Below are 24,900 nucleotides of genomic sequence, written 5' to 3' on the forward strand. Positions count from 1 at the left end.
CAGGGAAAGTCTCCGCCTACCTCTAGTAATCTATGATCTCCCTGACACTGTCACCAGAGGTCACACAGTGAACTGTGTGTTATAGACTCAATTCCTAGCCTGTTACTACCATTCCCCTTTGATGTTGTTTATTAAATGTTTCTACTATCAGAACAAATTTACTTTTAAGCAAGCTGCATGGCGTTCTGCCTATCGGAGAATATTATCCTAGGGGAGTGGGTAAAAATGGGGCATCCCCACGACTGAACCCAGGTCCGTTCGTAAACACACCTTTGCTCTTTCTCTAGATGGAAGCCCCTACACGTGGTGGGTTGGCAAAGCCAACGAGAAGCATTACTACTGGGGGGGCTCCGGGCCCGGCATCCAGAAGTGTGCATGCGGCATCGAGCGAAACTGCACAGACCCCAAGTTCTACTGCAACTGCGACGCCGACTACAAGCAGTGGTGAGTGCGGGGCCGAGGGGGTGGTTGGAAAGGGCTGAAATAATGAGATAATCGGTAGGGAAGGGTGGGGACTAACCCAGCCGGCAAATGTCAGGAGAGTACTGAGAAGTGCAAGAGGAGGCCAAGGCGGCAAGGGTAGGCATTTAGAAGCAGACTGACTCACAACTGACGCGCTCCTATTTTATTCAGAGAGGAAAATAGCCACGTTGTGGACAGTGATTTGCATGATCAGATGTGCTGCTTAACAAGACAGGGGCGTTCAGGGCAGGCAGGGCCGTGAGACCTTCTCCTGCCCTGTCGGCTTTGAGTATCTGGATTGGAAGAAAGAAGAGGGGGGAAGGGAAAAAATCGGGTTTTGCTCTTTTCTTCTAAAAGTACTTGCCTATCTACTTTTCTTTCAAACCTGGAGTTGTTTATAACTGTGATAGAAATCAGTTCAAGAAAGATCTATTTTGGGTTTCTTCCATCCCTCTGCTGGCTTTGTCCTACTTCACGGAGCTGGCTGGCTCTGTGTCAGTAACATATGAAGATAACATCAGCTGTCACGCCCTGTGAAAAAGACAGGCCCCAGAAGCGTAGGTGGAGGGATATATAGCTAAGTATGGTTCCTTCCAGAAGCACACACCCAGCGCTGACCTTGTACCTTTTTAGAAACCTCAAGAGGCCCCTTCCTGCCTCTGGGTGCTCACACATTTCCCTTCATCCACCCCAGTATTATGCTGTTTACAGTGACGATGTACAGGACAAATTCATTCTACCAGGTAACCAAAATCTAATTCTGACGATGGAAAGTTACATGGTTTTCAGGTAGTATGTCCACTTATTTTCCAAAACCTGTATGTCATCTAATAAATAAAACAAATCACTAAATCTATACATTTCAACAGCTTTGAATGGGTGTGTGTGTTACTTGGAAATAGCTATCATCAGACTTTATTGGTGGGTTATTGCAAAGAAAAAGTCATGATACTCAATTTTTAATTCCATTTCCTTGAAAGATGTATCCATAGGACACAGGCACATCTACACACTGCACAAAGCTCAGAAGTCGGGGAAGGGAGTTGAAGGGCGCTGGCTTTGAAACTGGGTTTTATTCAGTCAGGCAGCTGGCCATCCAGTGGTCATTCATTCAGTGCGGATTGAGTGAATGCTGGGTGCTGGGGATGCTTCCAGGTGCTGGGGACACTACAGTGAATGGTAAGAACAGTGATCCCTGCCCTGACTCACGTTCTTGTCACCATCTTTCATTAGTTGTAGGTCACTACTCAAGCCCGCAGACCCCTGGGCCCATTTGTTGTCTGTTCAGCATTCCTGACCCTCCCCTTCAGGACGCTTTGGGTGCAGCCTCCCCAGGTGGGAGAGGTGGGGATGCCGCCCCAGCTGACACATCACCCAGGCGGCCCAGAGGGAGCCGCCACCGTCACCACTGCTCAGTCCTACCACAGAGGAGAGCAAAGGAAACTCTAATGCCTACATCCAAGTGAAATGCATTTTAGGCAGACATCATGCAAAGTGACGGGACATGGTGACGAACAGAATATGCTCTTTGTCCTCCAGAGCACAAAAACTAGCTAAAGGAAAAATACAAAATAGACACCGTAATACAATCAGTGCTCTGAGGAAGATGTGTGCAGGACACAATAAAACTAATGGAATAAATTTTAATACAACTGAAAGAGCAGAGGGAGGAGTTAAGAACATCACTAAAGAAAGTGGTGTGGCTGGAGAGAAGGAAGACCTCCCTGGCCCACTGTCCCCTGAGTCCCCATGCTGGGGGAGTGTGAACGAGCCCTGCCAGTCTGGGAGCTGCCAGCACAGTGATCTGGAACACGGCATGTGTAAGGATTGGTAGGATTACCCCTGCGGTGCATCTTACAAGGGTACATGTGAAACTTAATAAATGTAGAATATAAATGACTTAACGGAATAACTAAGAAAATGCCAGGAAGGCTATGTTAACCAGTGTGATGAAAATGTGTCAAACTGTTTATAAAACCAGTGTATGGTGCCCCATGATCGCATTAATGTACACAGCTATGATTTAATAATAAAAAATAATAATAATATTAAATTAAAAAAAAAAAAAGAAATGTGGTGTCAGGCGTCCCTCCTCTTCAGGGGATCTTAGACATTTGGGCTTATCTGCCCCACAGATTTTATTTAGGAAGAACAAAGAGAAAGTTTAGAGCACTTCCAAAGAGAGTTGGAAGTGGGTCCCTCTCATGAAGGAGCAGAGGTGAGAGGCACCTTTCTTTGCCCTGAGCAGGTCCCCTTGAGCCAGCAAGGGGATATCACAATAGTCCTGCATGGACATGGCAGGCTTGAGAGGAATGCTGGCTGCCCACAGAGAAGAGGGGAGTGGTATTTATAGGACTCAATGGTTATGATCAAGAGAGAAGAAAGAGAGGTGTCCAGGCAGGCTCTCCACTAGGCAGCAAAGCCACACAACAGGCTAACGTGTGATAGCCTGAGGAAGGTGGATGGTGTGTTCAGCCTTGACAATGTTAAGTTTGCAGCACCAGCATAACTTCACTTCTAAACCCCAAGAGGCCCCATTATGGGATGTCAGGGAGGAAATATGGATTTCAGGGGATGGTTATTTGCCTTTGCAACCTTTCAAGGAACACAGCTGAATTCAGATCGCAGACTAGAAGGCGTATTGTAGACAACCCGTTTCACCCTCTCTCACAGGCCTCCTCCTCTAGCGAGCTTTGGTTGGAATTATAACACTTCACAGCCACTCAGGGACTTGGTCACTGCTCATGTCTTGTTCCCTTCTGGCTAAGAAGCAGCTAAAACATCCTCATCTCCCTTCACTTTGGTAAAGTTTGTTTGGTGTTTTATAAGATAGTCACTATGTTTTGAGCAAACTGAAAAGTGTAATGAATATATTTATAATAAATAGCTATCAAAATGATCTATTTAGCACAAAAGAAAAAGCTTTTGGAGATACCTTATTGGTCTTTGAATTCCTTAGCAACTGGCAGAGGACCACCTACATAGATGCTCTAAATATTTTGGTAAAACTGGGTTTGCTTCTAGAGCAACAGTTCTCAACTTGTGGGTCATGACCCACAGGAACTGCATGAAAGGGCCAGCGCATTAGGAACGTTGAGAACCAGTGCTCTAGAGGATGTTCCAACAGGCAGAGGGGCAGGGAGGAGAGAACTGAGCATGAACTCAGTTCTCAGTGCTTGTTTCAGGGAACAGAGAGATTTTATTTAGGCCCAGGTCTGCTACTCTGTGAAGGAGGCTTTTAACCTCTTTGAAACTTAGATTTGTTGTCTGTATAATAAAAAATAAATCTTTTGAGACTGGAGTTTGGGCTTATCTGCCCCACAGATTTTATTTAGGAAGAACAAAGAGAAAGTTGAGAGCACTTCCAAAGAGAGCTCGAAGTGGGTCCTTCTCATGAAGGAGCAGACGTGAGAGAGACCACCTTTCTTTGCCCCGTGCCAATTTTTTTAGAATTAAATAGAGTGGGGGACATAAGAACCTTCATCATTATTTGATGTTCTTAATTATGTAATTCTTATTACAATTCCTAATGATTCCAAAGGAATCTTAATAAATGAAAACAGATTCTGCAAAGTGAGTACATTCATCCCCCGACGTACTGGACAGCAGACCTCACGTCGACTTCCACAGCCTCACATGGCAGGTGTCATGGATGAGGCTTTACTGGAGAAAGTTACAACCAAGGGTCGTCAGGAGAAGAGCAGGTACAGGCCCCCAGCCACATCACTCCTCAGGGAAGGATGCTAGAGCCGGGCCATTTCGCTGGATGCACCAAGAGTGTATGTTGCCAGGAAGCCCCTGCCTCTCTTGCTTCCTCTAGGGGAAGAATGAGAGAGGAGGAACGAGGTGTTCTGGGAGCCTGCTGTCCATGGTGTCACCTGGGAGTCTGTCCTGGAGCCTCCCTCAGCAGGAGAAGTGGGGAGCACGCCCCGACAACCCGCAGTGCCCCAGCACAAGAACTGCTGTTTCGTTCTTCTCACCCAAACACAGAGAAGAGCTGGGAGCTTCAGGAAAAGGGAAATTCACGTATATTGTTGAGGTCAGGGGTCCCGGTTTCCCAAACCCAGTTGACTTGATTCGATTACTCAGCTAAGCTAGAAAGTCCAACCAAGGCTCAGGTAATGGAAAGGAAAAGTGAGTGGAAACTGAAAATAAAAGTGGAGCAGCACAGGCAGTGTGGAGAGAGAGCACAAGTCACCTGCGCTTGTTTCAGGGAACAGAGAGATTTTATTTAGGAAGAACAAGGAGAAAGTTTAGAGCACTTCTAAGGAGTTGGAAGTGGGTCTCTCACATGAAGGAGCAAAGGTGGGTCCCACACAAAGGTCAGCAGGGGTGTTAAACACTCCCCTTGAACTTGGCTGCAAGTCTATCACTGGTCTCTCTGCTCCTCCAGGCAGCATTGCCCTTTTCCATTGGTCATTGATCGTCTCTTTCTATTGGTCGTTGGTTACCTAGGTTACCTCACCCCCTCATTCCCCCAGGCCCTCCAGACTTCCTGGTTCAGCAGGCCAGGTTTTCCTCCCATCCCCCGGAAGCCCCTTTCTTAATGTCCCTGTTCCTATATGAAACCACATTTGTTGTAATACTTGGATAAAAAGGCCCTGTTGCATTGCATGCTTTTAGATTATGTGTCCAGTTGAAAAAAAATTACTTCTTTCAAAAATTTACCTTAATCACAAAGAACCATTGGACTAAGATGGACTGAGACCGAAATACGGACCAAGGACTCCCCTGCCATTTACTCTGTATGACCAGAGTCAGGGCTTTTGACTTCTTTTAGCTTTCTTGTCAGCAACATAAAGATAGATAATTTAGCACTTCTCCAAGTCATGCAGAGATCTTGGTAAAGCTTCTCACAGCTGTCATAAATAGATGCTTAAAATTACAGTAGTATATATTATTTTATTGTTATCTGAATATTCATGGAACTCTATCTAAAATCATCACAAAATTCTTAAACTATAGATGCATAAATTTGGGTCTAAAAGATTTTAAATTACTTTCCAAAAATTATGTTGGAAATGAGGAACAGAGACTCAGATCCCCAAACTCTCATACCAGTGTTTTTCCACAAAATTATGATCAAGAAAGTTCCCTCACATTATTTTTATCCTTGTAATGATTTGTGAATTTAATGTTTTGACTGGCTACATGGAACCATTAAAATTAAAGCTTCAACTGTAGACCATGTGTTATATATGTTCTTTTTTTTTTTTCAAGTACTTGAAAACTTAAATTGAATTTTTGGTGTGTTTATGAAAGTACATAAAAATGGAGTATAGTCTAAATGAGATTGCAGCTCAGAGCACAGTGGGGTCTCAGACCAAAGCTTCCTTGGCCTGAGAGTACTATCACCCTCTAAATAATTGCCTGATTATCTATGCTGTTAGAAGTTTTGCACAGTTATTTCTGGAATCGAATGTACTTTAACATTTATGATTTACTATTCATAGCAATAGTAAATATTTCCACCTACAGTGCCAGAATTCTAATTACGCAAACCATGGTCTCAGCTGAGTGCCCACTGCTGGGTAATTCCCATATCTTGCAGCCTGACTCAATGAGTTAAATCATCACATCTGAAATTAGCAATTCTGAAATGGAATTATCAGTGAAGGAATGTTATTCATTGCTTGAGTGCCCTTCTCTCATTGTAGAATTTCTGTGTGGTTGTGTCCTGGCCAAGATGAGCTCGCACAGGGTGGGAAGTAAGTGAGGTGAAAAGCTGTAAGCGTAGCCTCTGAGTTACAATTAGTTAGCAGTTCCCACCTCAGCATTAGAAAGCCAGGCAAATACCAACAGGCTGTGCTCTGTTTCAGTGACCCTGAATGGAGTTGGCTTGTCTAAGAGCTTTTACTTCCTGGGCCAAAAATAATCCATGACCAACATTTATATCAGCAGAAAGGAGTTACCGAAGAATCTCTTCCATGTTTTAAAGCCAAAAAAACTTGTATTTGGTTGGGTCAGTTTATTGTCCAAAGACTGCTACATACTTAGATTATTTTTTTAAAGTAATCATATATTGTTTCATTGTTTATTTTAAAAATTGATCTAACTTTATTGACATTTTTCCATGAAGTTTTTAGAGTACCTTTTACCCAAAGTGAAATATTGATATGTGTATTCTCATTCATCATGTTGTTCAAATAATAATTGTGGGCATTTACTGAGAGTCAATTGCATACCAGGCATCGTCCCACATGCTTACATGTGTCATCTCATTTAAACATCACATTGACCTGTGATGAAGGTCCTATTTTTTTCTCCACTTTACAGATGGGGAAATTAAACCCCAGAGAGGTTCATTTCTTCCCTGAGGTCACACAGCTAACAAGCGGTGTGAGTAGAGATTCCGATACAACTCCAGACTCGTGCTTCACTGTTACCCAGCAAGATGTAAACTCTGCATAAGTTTTTAGTGTCAGATTCTCCAAGGCCCTCGAGCTGTTCCATAAACCTGATGGGATCCACTCAGCAGCACTAGCAAGTTTGGCCATGTCAAAGTGAAAGCAGGTCCAGGGGAGGTGGGAGTAAATCAGCCAGGACTCCAGTGCAGCACAAAAAAAGAGTATAGTTTATTTAAAGTAAGGAAAAAAGTATAGTTTGTTTAAAGTAAAGAATAGATAAGTATAGACTTTTCCAGAGAGACTAGAAAAGAATCCTTGTGATTGAGAAGAGACCCCACACCAAGCATCTTCGTTCCCCTGTAAGTATCTATAAAACTTCTCGTTGGTCTCCGCAGGTCTTTGGGTCTTCCCATCTACTCTCATTGGTCCCCGATTACCTACATAGTCCCTTTCTCCTTTTATCGGTAATTGCTACCTGCTACTTTCCTGACAAGTGTATGGTGGCACCTGTTAGTCTTGAGATGTTTGTGACATGTGCTGTGCATACTGTTCTGTGACTGTGTCACAAGCTGGAAACTGCATTTTGTGGTGAACAAGACATCCTTGGTCACTTGAGTCACAAGGTTCCCCAAACTCTTTATTTATTTCAAGGCTCTTTTTAACTTTCTTATCTACGAGGCCAGACTTTCCTCCTCCTTCCCCGTGGTCCTTTTTTTTTTTTTTTTTGTAGAGACAGAGTCTCACTTTATGGCCCTCCGTAGAGTGCCATGGCGTCACACAGCTCACAGCAACCTCCAACACCTGGGCTTAGACAATTCTCCTGCCTCAGCCTCCCGAGTAGCTGGGACTACAGGTGCCCGCCACAACGCCCAGCTATTTTTTTGTTGTTGTTGCAGTTCAGCCGGGACTGGATTTGAACCTGCCACCCTCGGTATATGGGGCTGGCGCCCTGCTCACTGAGCCACAGGCACTGCCCCCCCGTGGTCCATTTCTATCCCTAGTCATTTAGCATGTGTGGTATGTACAGCACAAGTTCATTTTGTCCAATATTTAATTTTGTTAAAATATAAATAACATAAAAGGTATCATCTTAAGCTTTCTTAAATTTTCATTCAGTAGTATTAAGGATATTCATTCTGTTGTGCAACCATCACCACTACCCACCTCCAGAATGCTTTCCATCTAGCAAAACAGAAACTCTGTACCTTACACATTCTCCCTAATTCCCTTCTCCTCCCAGCCTCTGGACACTATCAACCTTAAATAATGAGATTCAGAAAATAGGATTAAGTATAGGGTTGTTTGTTTTAGCGCAGATGCATAAATGGGTCATTACGGAAATTTTGAGAGACACAAAAATCAAGAACTGTAAAATCTGTGTGGTGGAAACACACAAAGCCCTCCGAGCAACACCAATAAGCTGAGCAAGGTGAAACTTGCACAGGTACAATCAGAAAGGATGCTGTTGACTGTGTTCCTTGGAAGTGAAATAATAGTCCATAACACAGTCTCCAAACTTTCATAGTGACCTACGTAAGTATAGAGTTCACTTGAGATCAGAGCTTGAAGATAACCACCTGGGAAACACTGACTCTAAATAAGTCAGGTCAGCATTTAAAAGTGGGGATGGCTTCCCTTATGTAGGCAAAGAGACAGGACGTCAACAGGGTTTCAGCCTTTCCCACGGGAGGCCAGTGTCTGACACATTACAGTGCCTTGGTTGCTTTAGTTTTCTACATTTCAAGGAAGATGGCTTTACCATTCTGTGAGGAGGGGTAATGATCTTGAGGGGGGGTCTTACTTCTGGTGCCATTTGGTCTTTGCTAATCATTTATAAGACAAGAAGGAGGAAGAGCTTTAATCCATAATTGGAGAAGCAGACGTTGTGGCTGCATGCTGTTGCTCAGGCCATAGAGCCACATTTCTCTCAAGGCTCAAAATAGTTTGAAGTTCCTGCTGCTTCAGCTTGAATGATTTCATTTCACACCACCACTGTTTTCAGTTCCATCTTTCTGACTCTGACTACTCTGAGGACCTCGTGTGAGCAAATCAGACCGTATTCGCCTTTTTGTGACTGGCTCATTTCCCTCAGCATAATGTCCTCAGGGTTCACGTACATTATAGCAGGTGTCAGGATTTCCTTCCTTGTGGAAAGGATTATATGGAAGGAACACGTCTTGCTTATTCATCCATCCGTCAGTGGACACTTGGCCTCTGCAGCAGAGTGATTGTGAATAATGCTGTCAGGAAAATGGGTGCACAATTGTTAATATCTACTTTTAAGATATTTTTCAATATTTCTATGGTGCTCCTGATTTGCTTTTCAAAAATCTTATTGTTTTAATTTTATATTAAAAGTATTATCAGAAGTATGGTCTACTTATTTTATAAACATAACCTGGTTTTGAATCCTTGCTGTGTTGCTAGCTCAGGGACCTTCAACAAGCTATAAAAGCTCCCCATGGCTGCTTCCTTAGCCACGAAATTTAAATAGCAACCATACCGACGCCATATGGTTAACAGGAGGTTTAAATGAGAGGATACTCATGAGTGAGAGAGCACACCGTATTTCACTAGGGATGCTCAACAAACCTGTGTTTTAATTGTTGCTCCTATTTCCAGTAAGCTCCCTCAGCCTGCACGGGCCCTTGCACACACACACACACACACACACAGCTAGCCCATGCTTTCCTGCAGTATAGCCTCAGAGGTTTCAAGAATACCTTCTCCTGGCCCTTCCATTCTGACCTTCTCACCTGAATGTCCGGCTGCTAATAGTGGCCTCGTGAGATCCCTGTTCTCCTGGCCCTCACTGTCTGTTTCAGATTGTGACAGTGTCTGATGCTCTTGTGGGAGGGAGAGACACCCTCGTCATCCCCAGTGCAGCAGAAGTCAGGCTGCAGCTTCCAGCAAGGCCTGATGGAAGGATTAGAGTTAAGGGAACTATTTCACAGAGAGAAACCTGCATCCGCTGAAACAGCCAAGGCAGGAGGAAGCCTGACCCTCGAGACTCTGATGCTCCCAGCAAAGCTCCCACGGGTCTCAGCCCTGCTCTCGCTAAAAGTCTCCTCGGGCATCACCAGGCATTAGGATCCCAGCCTAACCTCCTACAGACCCTGGGAGAAGATGAGTCCTTCCTCTCCTTCCCAGCCTGACCTCAGTTCCTACAAGAGGAATGTTTGCTTCTCAGGCTGCCTGACAGTGAAACATGAAGTCCCTTACAGAGAAAACTCCCAGCTTAAGCCACAAAAGGCTCTGTCTGTGTCACCTGGCCTAGACCAGGTTATCCCTGTGCTCTGTCCTGAGGCCTGAGTATGTTGCGTGTTTTCCCAAGCTGAGGTTCCAGCCTCGGGTGACACCCTCTGCAGTGCAACCGTGCACTGAAATGTGGGGAGTGATGTCGTTCAGTTCGACGTCATCATCTCTGTGCATTCATAGACAGCCAGGTAAATCTGCAACTTCCTCCTACGATGTCACGTGGGGAGAAGCCTAGACAAAAACTCAGCCACATCTCCAAAGAATAAAATTTAGTGCTCATGGATAAGGCAGTTTAAATCCAGATTTATTAGGGGGAGGACAACTCTCATCCTGAGGGACAAGATCTTGCTAAATTTACAGTATTAGACAGAAAAATGTTTCACAAGGGGTGGTAAACTTAAATTTCTGCCTCCAAATGCAGGAGTAACATGGAGGCATTTGCCAGACACATTAGGGATAAAAAGCCACAAAGGTAATTGCTCAGGAACAACACAAGAAATCACTTACAACCACCACTCCCATCCCACCTGCTCCCCAAACAAACAGGCAGGCAGTGCAGGGCCCACCAACAGGCAGGTAAAGGAAAGAAAAAGAAACCCAGACGATAGGTATTTTAAAAGAATATCAGTTTCCCACTTTTAACAAGTTTAAACAAAAACAAGTATAAGACATCTTCTTTCTAGCATCAGTCTAGAAAAAAGAAAGCTGTTAGAATGGGAGGTAGGTCCCTCGGGGGAGTAGCAGCCTGGGCTGTAGTGGGACAGTCATAACCAGGCTGCGGTACCCAGCACTCAGCCAGCTAGCAAGACCTGTCTGTGCCTCAGTTCTCTAAAACGCACAGCAGAGATGACAACAGTGGCCTCCTGCAGAGGTGGCCTGAGGGTCAGAGGATCCGAGCATTGTGGAGCAGGACACTCAGAATCACCTCCAGGGAGCTGAGCGTAGAGAGATCATTCCCCTGTCAGGGAGGGCAGAAGACACTTCTGGTAGGAATGGAAGACGGAGGCCTTTTTGAGGGCAATTTGGAAATTACTATCAAAACTTACACCTTGGCTGGGCGTGGTGGTTCACGCCTGTAATCCTAGCACCCTGGGAGGCCGAGGTGGGTAAATTGCCCTAAGCTCAGAGCTGAGACCCTGTCTCTACAAAAAAAAAAGCCAGAGAATGTGGCAGGCACCTGTAGTCCCAGCCACTTAGGAGGCTGAGGCAAGAGACCACATAAGCCCAAGAGTTGGAGGTTGCTGGGAGCTATGACCACAGCACTCTACTAAAGAGACTCCAAGTGAGACTTCATCTAAATAAGTAAATAAATAATAAATAAGTAAATAAATAAAACTTTCGCCCTGTGTTCTTTGACTGAAGCCTTCACCAGATGGCAAATACCATCTTAAACAAAGACAAATATGTTCTTTATTTAATTTTTTTAATTTTTTTATTATTAAATCATAGCTGTGTACATTAATGCGATCATGGGGCACCATACACTGGTTTTATAGACGATTTGACACATTTTCATCACACTGTTTAACATAGCCTTCCTGGCATTTCCTTAGTTATTGTGTTAAGACATTCATATTCTACATCTACTAAGTTTCACAGGTACCCTTGTAAGATGCACCACAGGTATAATCCCACCTATCATCCTCACTCTGCCCATCCTCCCCCCTCCCTCTCCCCCTTCCTCATATTCTTAGGTTATAACTGGGTTATAACTTTCATATGAAAGCCATAAATTAGTTTCATAGTAGGGCTGTGTACATTGGATACTTTTTCTTCCATTCTTGAGACACTTTACTAAGAAGAATATGTTCCAGCTCCATCCATGTAAACATGAAAGAGGTAAAGTCTCCATCTTTCTTTAAGGCTGCATAATATTCCATGGTGTACATATACCACAATTTATTAATCTATTCATGGATCAATGGGCACTTGGGCTTTTTCCATGACTTAGCAATTATGAATTGGGCTGCAATAAACAATCTGGTAAAAATATTTTTGTTATAATGTGATTTTTGTTCTTCTGGGTATATACCTAGTAGAGGAATTATAGGATTGAATGGCAGATCTATTTTTAGATCTCTAAGTGTTCTCTAAACATCTTTCCAAAAGGAATGTATTAATTTGCATTCCCACCAGCGGTGTAGAAGTGTTCCCTTTTCTCCATATCCACGCCAACATCTCTGGTCTTGGGATTTTGTGATATGGGCTAATCTCACTGGAGTTAGATAATATCTCAAAGTAATTTTGATTTGCATTTCTCTGATGATTAAAGATGATGAGCATTTTTTCATGTCTGTAACTGATGCACCTGTCTTATTCGGAGAAGTTTCTCTTCAAGTCCCTTGCCCAGCCTGCAATGGGATCACTTGTTCTTTTCTTCTTATACGTTTAAGTTCTCTGTGGATTCTGGTTATTAAACCTTTGTCGGAGACATAACCTGCAAATATCTTTTCCTATTCTGAGGGCTGTTTGCTTGCTTTACTTACTGTGTTCTTGGCTGTGCAGATGCTTTTTAGTTGGATCAGGTCCCAGTAGTGTATTTTTGAAGCTGCTTCAATTGCCCGGGGGGTCCTCCTCATAAAATACTCGCCCAGACCGATTTCGTCAAGGGTTTTCCCTGCACTCTCGTCTAGTATTTTTATAGTTTCATGTCTTAAGTTTAAATTTTTAATCCAGTGAGAGTCTATCTTAGTTAATGGTGAAAAGTGTGGGTACAGTTTCAGTCTTCTACAGGTTGCCAGCCAGTTCACCCAGCACCATTTGTTAAACAGGGAATCTTTTCCCCACTGAATGTTTTTAATTGGCTTGTCAAAGATCAGATAACAGTAAGTAGCTGGATTCATCTCTTGGTTCTCTATTCTGTTCCATACATGTACTTCTCTGTTTTTGTGTCAGTACCATGCTGTTTTGATCACTATCAATTTATAGTATAGTCTGAGGTCTGGTAGCATGATTCCTCCTGCTTTGTTTTTATTTCTGAGTAATGTCTTGTTGATTTGAGGTTTTTTCTGATTCATATAAAATGAAGTATTATTTTTTCAAGATCTTTAAAGTACAAATTATCAGAACCTCTGGGATACCACAAAGGCAGTCCTTAGAGGGAAATTTATAGCACTGCAAGCCTTCCTCAAGAGAATGGAAAGAGAGGAAGTTGACAACTTAATGGGACATCTCAAGCAACTGGAAAAGGAAGAACATTCCAACCCCAAACCCAGTAGAAGAAAAGAAATAACCAAAATTAGAGCAGAATTAAATGAAATTGAAAACATAAGAATTGTACAACAGATCAATATATCAAAAAGTTGGTTTTTTGAAAAGGTCAATAAAATAGATAAACCTTTGGCTAACATAACCAGGAAAAAAAAAAAGAGTAAAATCTCTAATCTCATCAATCAGAAACGACAAAGACAAAATAACAGACTCCTCAGAAATTCAAAAAACCCTTAATGAATATTACAAGAAACTTTATTCTCAGAAATATGAAAATCTGAAGGAAATTGACCAATACTTGGAAGCATGTCACCTTCCAAGACTTAGCCTGAATCAAGTGGAAATGTTGAACAGGCCAATATCAAGTTCTGAAATAGCATCAACCATAAAAAATCTCCCTAAAAAGAAAAGCCCGGGACCAGGTGGCTTCACGTCAGAATTCTACCAAACCTTTAAAGAGGAACTAATACCTATATTACTCAACCTGTTCCAAAAGGTAGAAAAAGAAGGAAGACTACCCAACACGTTCTATGAAGCAAACATCACCCTGATCCCCAAACCAGGAAAAGACCCAATATGAAAAGAAAATTATAGACCGATATCACTAATGAATATAGATGCAAAAATATTCAACAACATCCTAACAAACAGAATCCAGCAACACATCAAACAAATTATACATCATGACCAAGTCGGTTTTATCCCAGGGTCTCAAGGCTGGTTCAATATGCGTCAATCTATAAGTATAAATCAGCACATAAACAAATTAAAAAGCAAAGATCATATGATTCTCTCAATTGATGCAGAAAAAGCTTTTGATAATATCCAGCATCATTCATGATCAGAACACTTAAGAAAATTGGTATAGAAGAGAAATTTCTCAAACTGATAGAGGCCATCTACAGCAAACCCACAGCCAATATGGTATTGAATGGAGTTAAATTGAAATCATTTCCACTCAGATCAGGAACCAGAAAAGGCTGCCCCTTGTCTCCACTGCTCTTTAACATTGTAATGGAAGTTTTAGCCATGGCAATTAGGGAAGAAAAGGTGATCAAGGGTATCCATATAGGGTCAGAAAAGATCAAACTTTCGCTCTTCGCAGATGATATGATAGTATATCTGGAAAACACCAGGGATTCTACTACAAAACTCTTAGAAGTGATCAAGGAATACAGCAATGTCTCAGGATACAAAAATCAACATTCATAAATCGGTAGCCTTTATATATAACAACAATAGTCAAGCTGTAAAAACAATTAAGAACTCTATTCACAGTATTGCCAAAGAAGATGAAATATTTGGGAGTTTATCTAACAAAGGATGTGAAAGATCTCTATAAAGAGAACTATGAAACTCTAAGAAAAGAAATAGCTGAAAATGTTAACAAATGGAAAAACATACCATGCTCATGGCTGGGAAGAATCAACATCGTTAAAATGTCCATACTATCCAAAGCAATAAACAAATATGTTCTAAGATTGCATTTTCCATTTTTTGTAGCAGTCAAAACAAACCACCCTGAATAAACCCATAAACAGCAGAAATGTCTGTTGGTGGTTTCAGATGATTATAATGTTATAAGGCTATCATAAGAAGGAAATAATTGCATAAACATTTGCGTAGAAACACAGCCAGGATGAAAGAACAAACAGCAAGTTAAAGACGATTATGAGTCTGGTGTTCAGTGAGTGTAAATCCACAACCCTTACACATGCATAGACAATTTCTCAAAAATCTACAAAAGAATCCATTCAGACTGGCTGACACAGTAGATGAAGGATGTGGGGTTTTATGGAGGACCTGGCTTGTCCTATTGTATATCTTATTACACTTTGAATTTGTTTCCATGATCATAGTTAACCTGTTTGGTTAAAATATTTAAAAGTAGTTTAAAAACTAAAATAAAGAATAAGGACTCCAGCCAGCATGCCAGTACATACCTAATAAAACAACATTGAATAACTCGCAAGAAAAATCAGAACTGGCTCGGCGCCTATAGCTCAGCGGCTGGGGTGCCAGCCACGTGTACCAGAGCTGGCAGGTTTGAACTCAGCCCGGGCCTGCCAAACAACAATGGCAATGACAACCAAAAAAAAGAAAAAAATAGCCCGGCATTTTGGGGACACCTGTAGTCTGAGCTACTTGGGAGGCTGAGGCAAAAGAATTGCTTAAGCCCAGGAGTTGGAGGGTGCTGTGAGCTGTGACACCATGGCACTCTACCAGGGCCGACATAGTGAGACTCTGTCTCAAAAAAAAAAAAAAAGCAGAATGATTTTCAATGACAAAAAAGAAAGGATTTCATTGGTCCTGCTATCCCCATATGGAAAGGAATTTTTCAGCAAGCCGGAGGATTCCTCTATGCTCAGTTGACACAATAACACCAAGTACATTCGTGCCCTTAGCCTGATAACCACACACAAAACATTCTTTTGTTCTCATGGATCTGACTTCTGTGTAAGTGGCATTTGTACTTTTAAACCTTTGGTAACCCTCAACAATCACTTTACTTTCTAAAAGTGGGTGTCTAATTCATGCATATCGTAAGCGCATGGTATTATGAATATTAGCTCAAGTGTGAGCTTTACTCTTCTGGTTGTTAAACTGACCAATATGTGATATTCAAGCAAATGAGTGTGTCCGAGCATGTGTGTATAAAATAAAATAGGAAAATGGAAAGCTAGCCCGATGTCTCCTTTATGGAGATAGGACTGGAGATATCTTTTGGATCGAATGAAGGCTGTTTTCATTAAGTTAAGCTTTATTTTAAAAAAGAAGAAGAAAGAAAAGGAAACTTTTCATTTTAATCCCATTGAACCTCAAGCATATGTTTTGTTATCAGAGGAGGGTTAGAGCAGTTTTCCAAAGGGTGGCACCACTCCGTGCAGCTTACTCCATACATACGGGTCATTACAAAAGTTTTGAGATTCACAAAAATCAAGAAACATGAAATCCTGCAGATGGAAACAAGTGAGGCCTTCCCAGCAACACCAACAAGCTGAGCAAGTTGAAACTTGAACGGGTGTATCAGACTGTGTTTCTCGGAGGTGAAATCATGGACCATAATACAGTCCATCTCGAAACCTCCTCTACTGTAGGTACTAGGCAGATTTCATCTACCCTGATGTGCACCACAAAGGGTATTCCTGGAAAGTCTCAGAGCTAAACTCTCTCAGAAGAGCAACTATTTTTTAACACGTGAGTCAGGACTAAAAGCCTCGGGCAACAGCTCTTCTCTTTCACTAGGAATTGGCCTTGAGATACCAGGGAGGCTGATCCAGGAAGGGGCTGGGAACTCAAGTTACAAAGCTACTTCAAAAGCCACCTTCTTTCTGCAGCCCCCTGACGTAAAAGCCCTATTGGCAGTGGGGGTAGCAAAATGTCTTTCCTAGTTTTCACTGGAAGCATAAAAGTGATAAAGCGGATACTGTCTCAGGGGCATTTTGGAGCCAACCTGTTTGGCACAGCATAGAACCCACCTGTCACCTCATGGATTGTATCATGACAGAAAGGTAATTGAGCACCAGAGCAGATGTCAGCAAAGGACCAATAAGGTTTGACCACTGACCCCAAATAATATTCGTGACAAGAAAGAGAGAGAGATTAATCAGGTGTGAGCCTGTCCGGTGTTCAGAGCATGCTACGGGCTCCCAAGGTAGACACAACCTATGACAGAATGGTAAGTGGATTTGGACATCTTGACAGAAAAAAAGAACTAAGATTCAAAAGAGCTTTCTGAAAAAAATACAGTATATTTTTTATTGGCTGTCATCTCTACAGCATGCTTTGAAAAAAGGAAAATTCATTGTATATTCTGGAAAAAATTACATTCTTCTGAAAATCAGTCATCATAAAAGGAACAAATTAAAAAGCATGTTACTGAGTTTAAAGAAAAGTGTGGGTAAAGCAATTTTGAAGCATGCAACAATTGTGGGCTGTGAAGAGGGAAACCATTTGTTCATCTGTGTCCCCCTGGAAGCCAAATCTCCTAATGACTGAAATTCACCCTCCGCTTTTCCCACCAGCCCAGCCGTCTGCTCCTGTCATCCTCTCTGTATATTAACTCTTCCCCCGACTCTTGCAATTTCCCAAACATGAAAACCCATTGCCATACAGATGACCACAAGGTCACCACTTCCCTTCATTCATTCTGCCTCCCCTGGGTTTTTCACAGACCCCTGACCATCTGTGACCACCGCATTTCTTGCAGTTCTAAATTGAAACAATGGTATTTCAATTCCAAAATAACTTCCTGGCTTGAAACTCCCCCGTCATACAACTCTGTGTATGACTATGGTTATCAATATCTGGATTTATATTATAATCACCTGGGGAGCTTTAACTATTACTGATCATAAGGTACCACCTCACTAATTGAATTAAAATCTCTGGGGATCATTTCTGGCCACCCTTGATTGTGAAAATTCCCAAGATTTCTAATGTGAAGTCAGGGTTGAAAGCTAATGATTTGGGGTTAGGTTGAGGTGCGTATAATAGAAAAATTAACAAACAAGAGTGCCTTATTAAGATGAAAATTAGTTTCCTTTTCATGAAAAAGGAGGCCTGTGCTCCTTCCAGCTCTCCCTTCTGATGTTATCTGGGTTTGACATCATCCTCAGGCTCCAACGTGGCTTCTAGAGCTCCAGACATCACATTCACATCCCAGGTGGAAGGGAGGGGAGGGGGAAAGAAGGCATGCCCTTTCCCTCTGAAAATGACTTTATGTTCCAGTTCTATTTACATGTCATCAACTAGAACTTCAGCTAAATGGCCACAACTGGCAGCAAAGGCTGCTGGGTTATGTACCCTTCAACTGGACATGAATATGCCTTACTAAAAATGAGAGCTCTGTCACCTGAAAAGACCAAGAAGATGAGCGTCGGGAGGCAGCTCACAGGCTCCATCCCAAGTGTTAATTCTTCAAACAGGCCTTGCTAACAGCCGGCGCCTTTTACCTCCTCAGGGTAAATCCAGACCTTCAGTGACCGTTTCAGGAGTTCCAGAGCCTCTCCTCACATCGCCATCTCCGCTTCATGTCACGCTAAGCTTCTAAGGATGTTTGTGCTTTCTCACTGCTGGCTCTCACCAGTGTCCAGAGAAAGACCATGCATCAGAGACTTGCTTCCTGAGGGTCTCAAAGCAAATTACATTATTTATAAAGCTATTTTCTAGCCTACCCATGACTATTTTCCTAGATATCTGCCTTCCCTGTCAAATATAGGCTTTAAGAGGCCAAGCCCCAAGCCTCAGTGTCCATGCAAATTATGCAGGCCTGTCCCTTACCAACTACTCAATGTCTGCATGCAATTTGAATTAAATCTGAGATCCTTTTAAGAGTCAGATTTTTTTCAGTGTTTATAAACTTTTTTTGTTGTTGTGACTCATAAACCCACAACAGAGACACACACACACCCCTGCGTTTGCCTTTGTGAGTAGTTTTACAACAGAGAGCTAAACTGGAAAGCTACTTTACACTAAATGGCAAGGTAATTTGTCCAGGATAGTCCTTCAAAAGAAAATAATATGTACATCTAATATGCTATATGCTGTAGATATGGTCACAGAGACATCGCCACATGGACCAGGTATTACATACAGCCTCCTCCAGTATCACTGGAATATACAATAATCTTAATTGTAAATAATTTCGGAAGCATTCTAATTGTCTTACACTAATTTAATGTCATACATTAAGGTGAAATAAATTACTCTTTATTCACAGAGAAATTTTATTTATTTTTTTTTTATTAAATCATAGCTGTGTACATTGATACGATCATGGGGCATCATTCACTAGCTTCACAGACCGTTTACCAAGTTTCACATATACCCTTGTAAGATGCACCGCAGGTGTAATCCTACCAATCCCCTTCCATCTACCCACCTCCCCCCTCCCTGCCCTCCTTTACCCCTTCCCCCTATTCTTAGGTTGTAACTGGGTTATAGCTTTCATGTGAAAACCCTAAATTAGTTTCATAGTAGGGCTGAGTACATTGGGTACTTTTTCTTCCATTCTTGAGATATTTTACTAAGAAGAATATGTTCCAGCTCCATCCATGTAAACATGAAAGAGGTAAAGTCTCCATCTTTCTTTAAGGCTGCATAATATTCCATGGTGTACATGTACCACAATTTATTAATCCATTCGTGGATTGATGGGCACTTGGGCTTCTTCCATGACTTAGCAATTATGAATTGAGCTGCAATAAACATTCTGGTACAAATATCTTTGTTATGATGTGCTTTTTGGTCTTCTGGGTATATGCCCAGTAGAGGGATTACAGGATTGAATGGCAGATCTATTTTTAGATCTCTAAATGTTCTCCATATCTCTTTCCAAAAGGAATGTATTAATTTGCATTCCCACCAGCAGTGCAAAAGGGTTCCCTTTTCTCCACATCCGCGCCAACATCTCTGGTCTTGGGAATTTGTGATATAGGCTAGTCTCACTGGAGTTAGATGGTATCTCAAAGTAGTTTTGATTTCCATTTCTCTGATGATTAAAGATGATGAGCATTTTTTCATATGTCTGAAGGCCGCGCGCCTGTCTTCCTCAGAGACAGAGAAATTTCTCTTCAAATCGCTTGCCCAGCCTGCGATGAGATCCCTTGTTCTATTCTTGCTAATGCGTTTGAGTTCTCTGTGGATTCTGGTTATTAAACCTTTGTCGGAGACATAAGCTGCAAATATCTTCTCCCATTCTGAGGGCTGTTTGCTTGCTTTACTTACTGTGTTCTTGGCTGTGCAGAAGCTTTTTAGTTTGATCAAGTCCCAGTAGTGTATTTTTGAAGCTGCTTCAATTGCCCGGGGGGTCCTCCTTATAAAATACTCGCCCAGCCCTATTTCTTCAAGGGTTTTCCCTGCACTCTCCTCTAGTATTTTTATAGTTTCATGTCTTAAGTTTAAATCTTTGATCAAGTGAGAGTCTATCTTAGTTAATGGTGACAGGTGTGGGTCCATTTTCAGTCTTCTACAGGTTGCCAGCCAGTTCACCCAACACCATTTGTTAAATAGGGAATCTTTTCCCCACTGAATGTTTTTAATTGGCTTGTCAAAGATTAAATAACGGTAAGTAGCTGGATTCATCTCTTGGTTCTCTATTCTGTTCCAGACATCTACTTCTCTGTTTTTGTGCCAATACCATGCTGTTTTGATCACTATTGATTTGTAGTATAGTCTGAGGTCTGGTAGCGTTATTCCTCCTGCTTTGTTTTTATTTCTGAGTAATGTCTTGGCTATTCGAGGTTTTTTCTGATTCCATATAAAATGAAGTGTTGTTTTTTCCAGATCTTTAAAGTATGACAGTGGAGCTTTAATAGGGATTGCATTGAAATTATATATTGCTTTGGGTAGTATGGACATTTTAACAATGTTGATTCTTCCCAGCCATGAGCATGGTATGTTTTTCCATTTGTTAATATTTTCAGCTATTTCTTTCCTTAGAGTTTCATAGTTCTCTTTATAGAGATCTTTCACGTCCTTTGTTACATAAATTCCCAAATATTTCATCTTCTTTGGCACTACTGTGAATGGGATAGAGGCCTTAACTGTTTTTTCAACTTGACTGTTGTTGGTATATATAAAGGCTACCGATTTATGAATGTTGATTTTGTAACCTGAGACACTGCTGTATTCCTTGATTACTTCTAAAAGTTTTGTAGTAGAGTCCCTAGTGTTTTCCAGATATACTATCATATCATCCGCGAAGAGCGAAAGTTTGATCCCTTCTGACTCTATATGGATACCTTTGATCGCCTTTTCTTCCCTAATTGCAGTGGCTAAAGCTTCTATTACAATGTTAAAAAGCAATGGAGACAATGGGCAGCCTTGTCTGGTTCCTGATCTGAGTGGAAATGATTCCAATTTAACTCCATTCATACCATATTGGCTGTGGCTTTGCTATAGATGGCCTCTATCAGTTTAAGAAATGTCCCTTCTATACCGATTTTCTTAAGTGTTCTGATCATGAAGGGATGCTGGATATTATCAAAAGCTTTTTCTGCATCAATTGAGAGAATCATATGATCTTTGCTTTTTAATTTGTTTATGTGCTGAATTACATTTATAGATTTACGTATATTGAACCAGCCTTGAGATCCTGGGATAAAACCGACTTGGTCATGATATATAATTTGTTTGATGTGTTGCTGGATTCTGTTTGTTAGGATCTTGTTGAATATTTTTGCATGTATATTCATTAGTGATATCAGTCTATAATTTTCTTTTCTAGTTGGGTCTTTTCCTGGTTTGGGGATCAGGGTGATGTTTGCTTCATAGAACGTGTTGGGTAGTCTTCCTTCTTTTTCTACCTTTTGGAACAGGTTGAGTAATATAGGTACTAATTCCTCTTTAAAGGTTTGGTAGAATTCAGATGTGAAACCATCTGGTCCCGGGCTTTTCTTTTTAGGGAGGTTTTGTATGGTTGATGCTATTTCCGAACTTGATATGGGCCTGTTCAACATTTCCACTTTATTCTGGCTAAGTCTTGGAAGGTGACGTGCTTCCAAGTATTGGTCAATTTCCTTCAGATTTTCATATTTCCAAGAATACAGTTTCTTGTAATATTCATTAAGGATTTTTTTTGATTTCTGAGGAGTCTGTTGTTATTTCATCTTTGTTGTTTCTGACTGATGAGATTAGAGATTTTTTTTTTTTTTTTGTACCAGAATGTTTATTGCAGCCCAATTCACAATTGCTAAGTCATGGAAAAAGCCCAAGTGCCCGTTGATCCACGAATGGATTAATAAATTGTGGTACATGTACACCATGGAATATTATGCAGCCTTAAAGAGATTAGAGATTTTACTCTTTTTTTCCTGATTAGGTTGGCCAAAGGTTTATCTATTTTATTGACCTTTTCAGAAAAACAGCTTTTTGATTTGTTCATCTGTTGTATTATTCTTTTGTTTTCAATTTCATTTAATTCTGCTCTAATTTTGGTTATTTCTTTTCTTCTACTGAGTTTGGGGTTGGAATGTTCTTCCTTTTCCAGTTGTTTGAGATTTCCCATTAAGTTGTTAACTTCCTCTCTTTCCGTTCTCTTGAGGAAGGCTTGCAGTGCTATAAATTTCCCTCTTAGAACTGCCTTTGCGGTGTCCCAGAGGTTCTGATAGTTCTGTCTTCATTGTTGTTTTCTTCCAAAAAATTGGCAATTTCTTTCTTAATCTCGTCTCTGACCCAGCTATCATTCAGCATAAGGTTATTTAACTTTCATGTTTTTGTATGAGTATGCAGATTCCTGTTGTTACTCAGCTCAAGTTTTATTCCATGGTGGTCCGAGAAGATGCATAGAACAATTTCTATTCCTTTAAATTTACTGAGGTTAGACTTGTGACCTAAGATGTGATCAATTTTGGAGTAAGTTCCATGGGCTGATGAGAAGTATGTGTATTCAGTTTTGTTGGGATGAAATGTTCTGTAGATGTCTGCTAAATCCAAATGTTGGATGGTTAGGTTTAAATCTAAGATTTCTTTGCTCAGCTTCTTGTTGGAGGATCGATCCAACACTGCCAAAGGAGTGTTGAAATCTCCGACGATTATGGAGCTGGAGGAAATCAAGTTGCTCATGTCTGTTAGAGTTTCTCTTATAAATTGAGGTGCATTCTGGTTGGGTGCATAGATATTAATAATTGAGATCTCATCATATCGAGTATTACCCTTAACAAATATGAAGTGACCATTCTTGTCCTTCCTTACTTTTGTTGGTTTAAAGCCTATTGTATCTGCAAATAAAATTGCAACACCTGCTTTTTTCTGATTACCATTTGCCTGAAATATGGACGACCATCCTTTTACCCTGAGTCTTTTAAGTTAAGATGTGACTCTTGTATGCAGCAAATATCTGGCCTGAGTTTTTGTATCCAATCAGCTAACTTATGCCTCTTTAGAGGACAGTTTAAGCTGTTCACATTAATGGAGAATATTGATAAGTCTGGTGAAGTTTTGGGTATAGAGTTTTTCAGAAGTCCGGTGGGCATTTTTAATCCTTTCGCCAGTGTAGAAATTGGAGTTTGATCCGAAGTTTCTGAGTGAGTTTACTTTTGTGGTATAGGATTGGGCTGGTCATTATGGAGGATAGGTCTGAGAATATCCTGAAGAGCTGGTTTGGTTATGGCAAATTTCTTCAACATATGAATGTCATTAAAGTATTTAATTTCTCCATCATAAATGAAACTCAGTTTAGCTGGATACAAGATCCAGGGTTGAAAGTTATTTTGCTTGAGGAGATTAAATGTCGGTGACCACCCTCTTCTGGCTTGAAAAGTTTCAGCAGAGAGATCTGCAGTCATTCTAATATTCTTCCCTTTGAAGGTAATGGTTTTCTTTCTCCTGGCAGCTTTGAGGATTTTCTGCTTCATATTAACTTTAGTGAAGTTAACTATGATATGCTTTGGGGATGTCTTACTGGGGTTGAGTCATGCTGGGGTTCTGAAGCTGTCCACTATCTGAATTTCAGAATCTCTAGGTATCTCTGGAAAATTCTCTTTCATAATTTCATGCAGAAGGGCCTCTGTGCCCAGTGAGGCCACTTCATCTGTTTCTGGAACCTCTATGATTCAGATATTCGCCTTCTTCGAATTATCCCAGAACTCTCAGAGAGAATGTTCCATTTTTGCTCTCCATTTCTCTTCCTCTTTGAGAGTTTGGGAGCGTTCAAAGGCTTTATCTTCGATGTCAGAAATCCTTTCTTCTGCTTGCTCCATTCTGTTGCTGAGGGATTCGACTGTATTTTTGAGGGCTGCAAATTCTTGCTTCAGTGTGTTTAAGTCTTTGGTGGTTTTGTCTTTAAATTCGTTAAATTCTTGAGACAACTTTTGAATTTCTCCTCGAATTCCTAATTCCACTTTGTTAGTCTTGTCTGCAATCCAAATTCTGAATTCGATTTCTGACATCTCAGCCAGTTGTTTATGAATGGGATCTTCAATTGCATCTGCCATATCTTTCCTTGGGGGTGTTGATCTATTCTGGTTATTCATGTTACCAGAGTTTTTCTGCTGATTCCACCCCATGGTTGTTTTACTCTCTCTGATTTTTTTCCCCTGGGGCTTTGTCGAGGGCCTGTACAGTGTTGTGGCCTGAGAAACTGGGGCCCTGTCTGGTGTGGTGGAACTAAGTGGTTCTGTCTTGTTTTCAGCTCATTTCTGTTCCACCCTAGTGAAACAGATACTTTGGATTGAATTCTCAGCTGTGGAGAAATATCAGCAATTAAGTCACCCTGCCCCCCACCGGCAAACAATTGGAAAAGAAAAATCAAACCTTCCTACCACCGTGCACCCAGGGCACCACCTGATTTGTGCTCAGGTGATTGGTTCAGTTCAAAAAGGTCCAAATCAATTGTCTCAGTCTGCACCTGTCTCGGGTGAGAGAGTTTAAGAGGTCTCTGGGAACTGGATCACAGGGGTCTGGTGACTACTCTGGTGTGGCTTGCTCCAGTGCTGCGTGGAGTCAGGAGAAGCCACCCAGCCAGTAAATCAGTCTGGGAAGGTTGCTGCCTCCTTCCCCACATTGCACCACTTCACATCCCATCACTGATAGCCCTGCAGTTGGCTGACCCAGTTGCCTGTAGTGAATCGGTACTCCAAGAGTTTGTACCTGCCTGAATCACAAGGAAGTCTGCCAGGCC

The 24,900-nt window shown here is 41.5% G+C and overlaps 1 protein-coding gene across 1 annotated transcript in view; it reads left to right on the plus strand.

The window, feature by feature from the left end:
* CNTNAP2 (contactin associated protein 2) overlaps positions 1-24,900 on the plus strand; it is a 1,471,582-nt gene that overhangs the window by 960,192 nt on the left and 486,490 nt on the right. The window contains exon 14 of the mRNA XM_053608746.1: positions 288-444. Within this exon, the coding sequence (XP_053464721.1) occupies positions 288-444 (157 nt within the window). The remainder of the gene's footprint in view (positions 1-287; positions 445-24,900) is intronic.

This window comes from Nycticebus coucang, chromosome 11 (genome assembly GCF_027406575.1).
Source record: "Nycticebus coucang isolate mNycCou1 chromosome 11, mNycCou1.pri, whole genome shotgun sequence".
NCBI classification, from domain to species: Eukaryota; Metazoa; Chordata; class Mammalia; order Primates; family Lorisidae; genus Nycticebus; species Nycticebus coucang.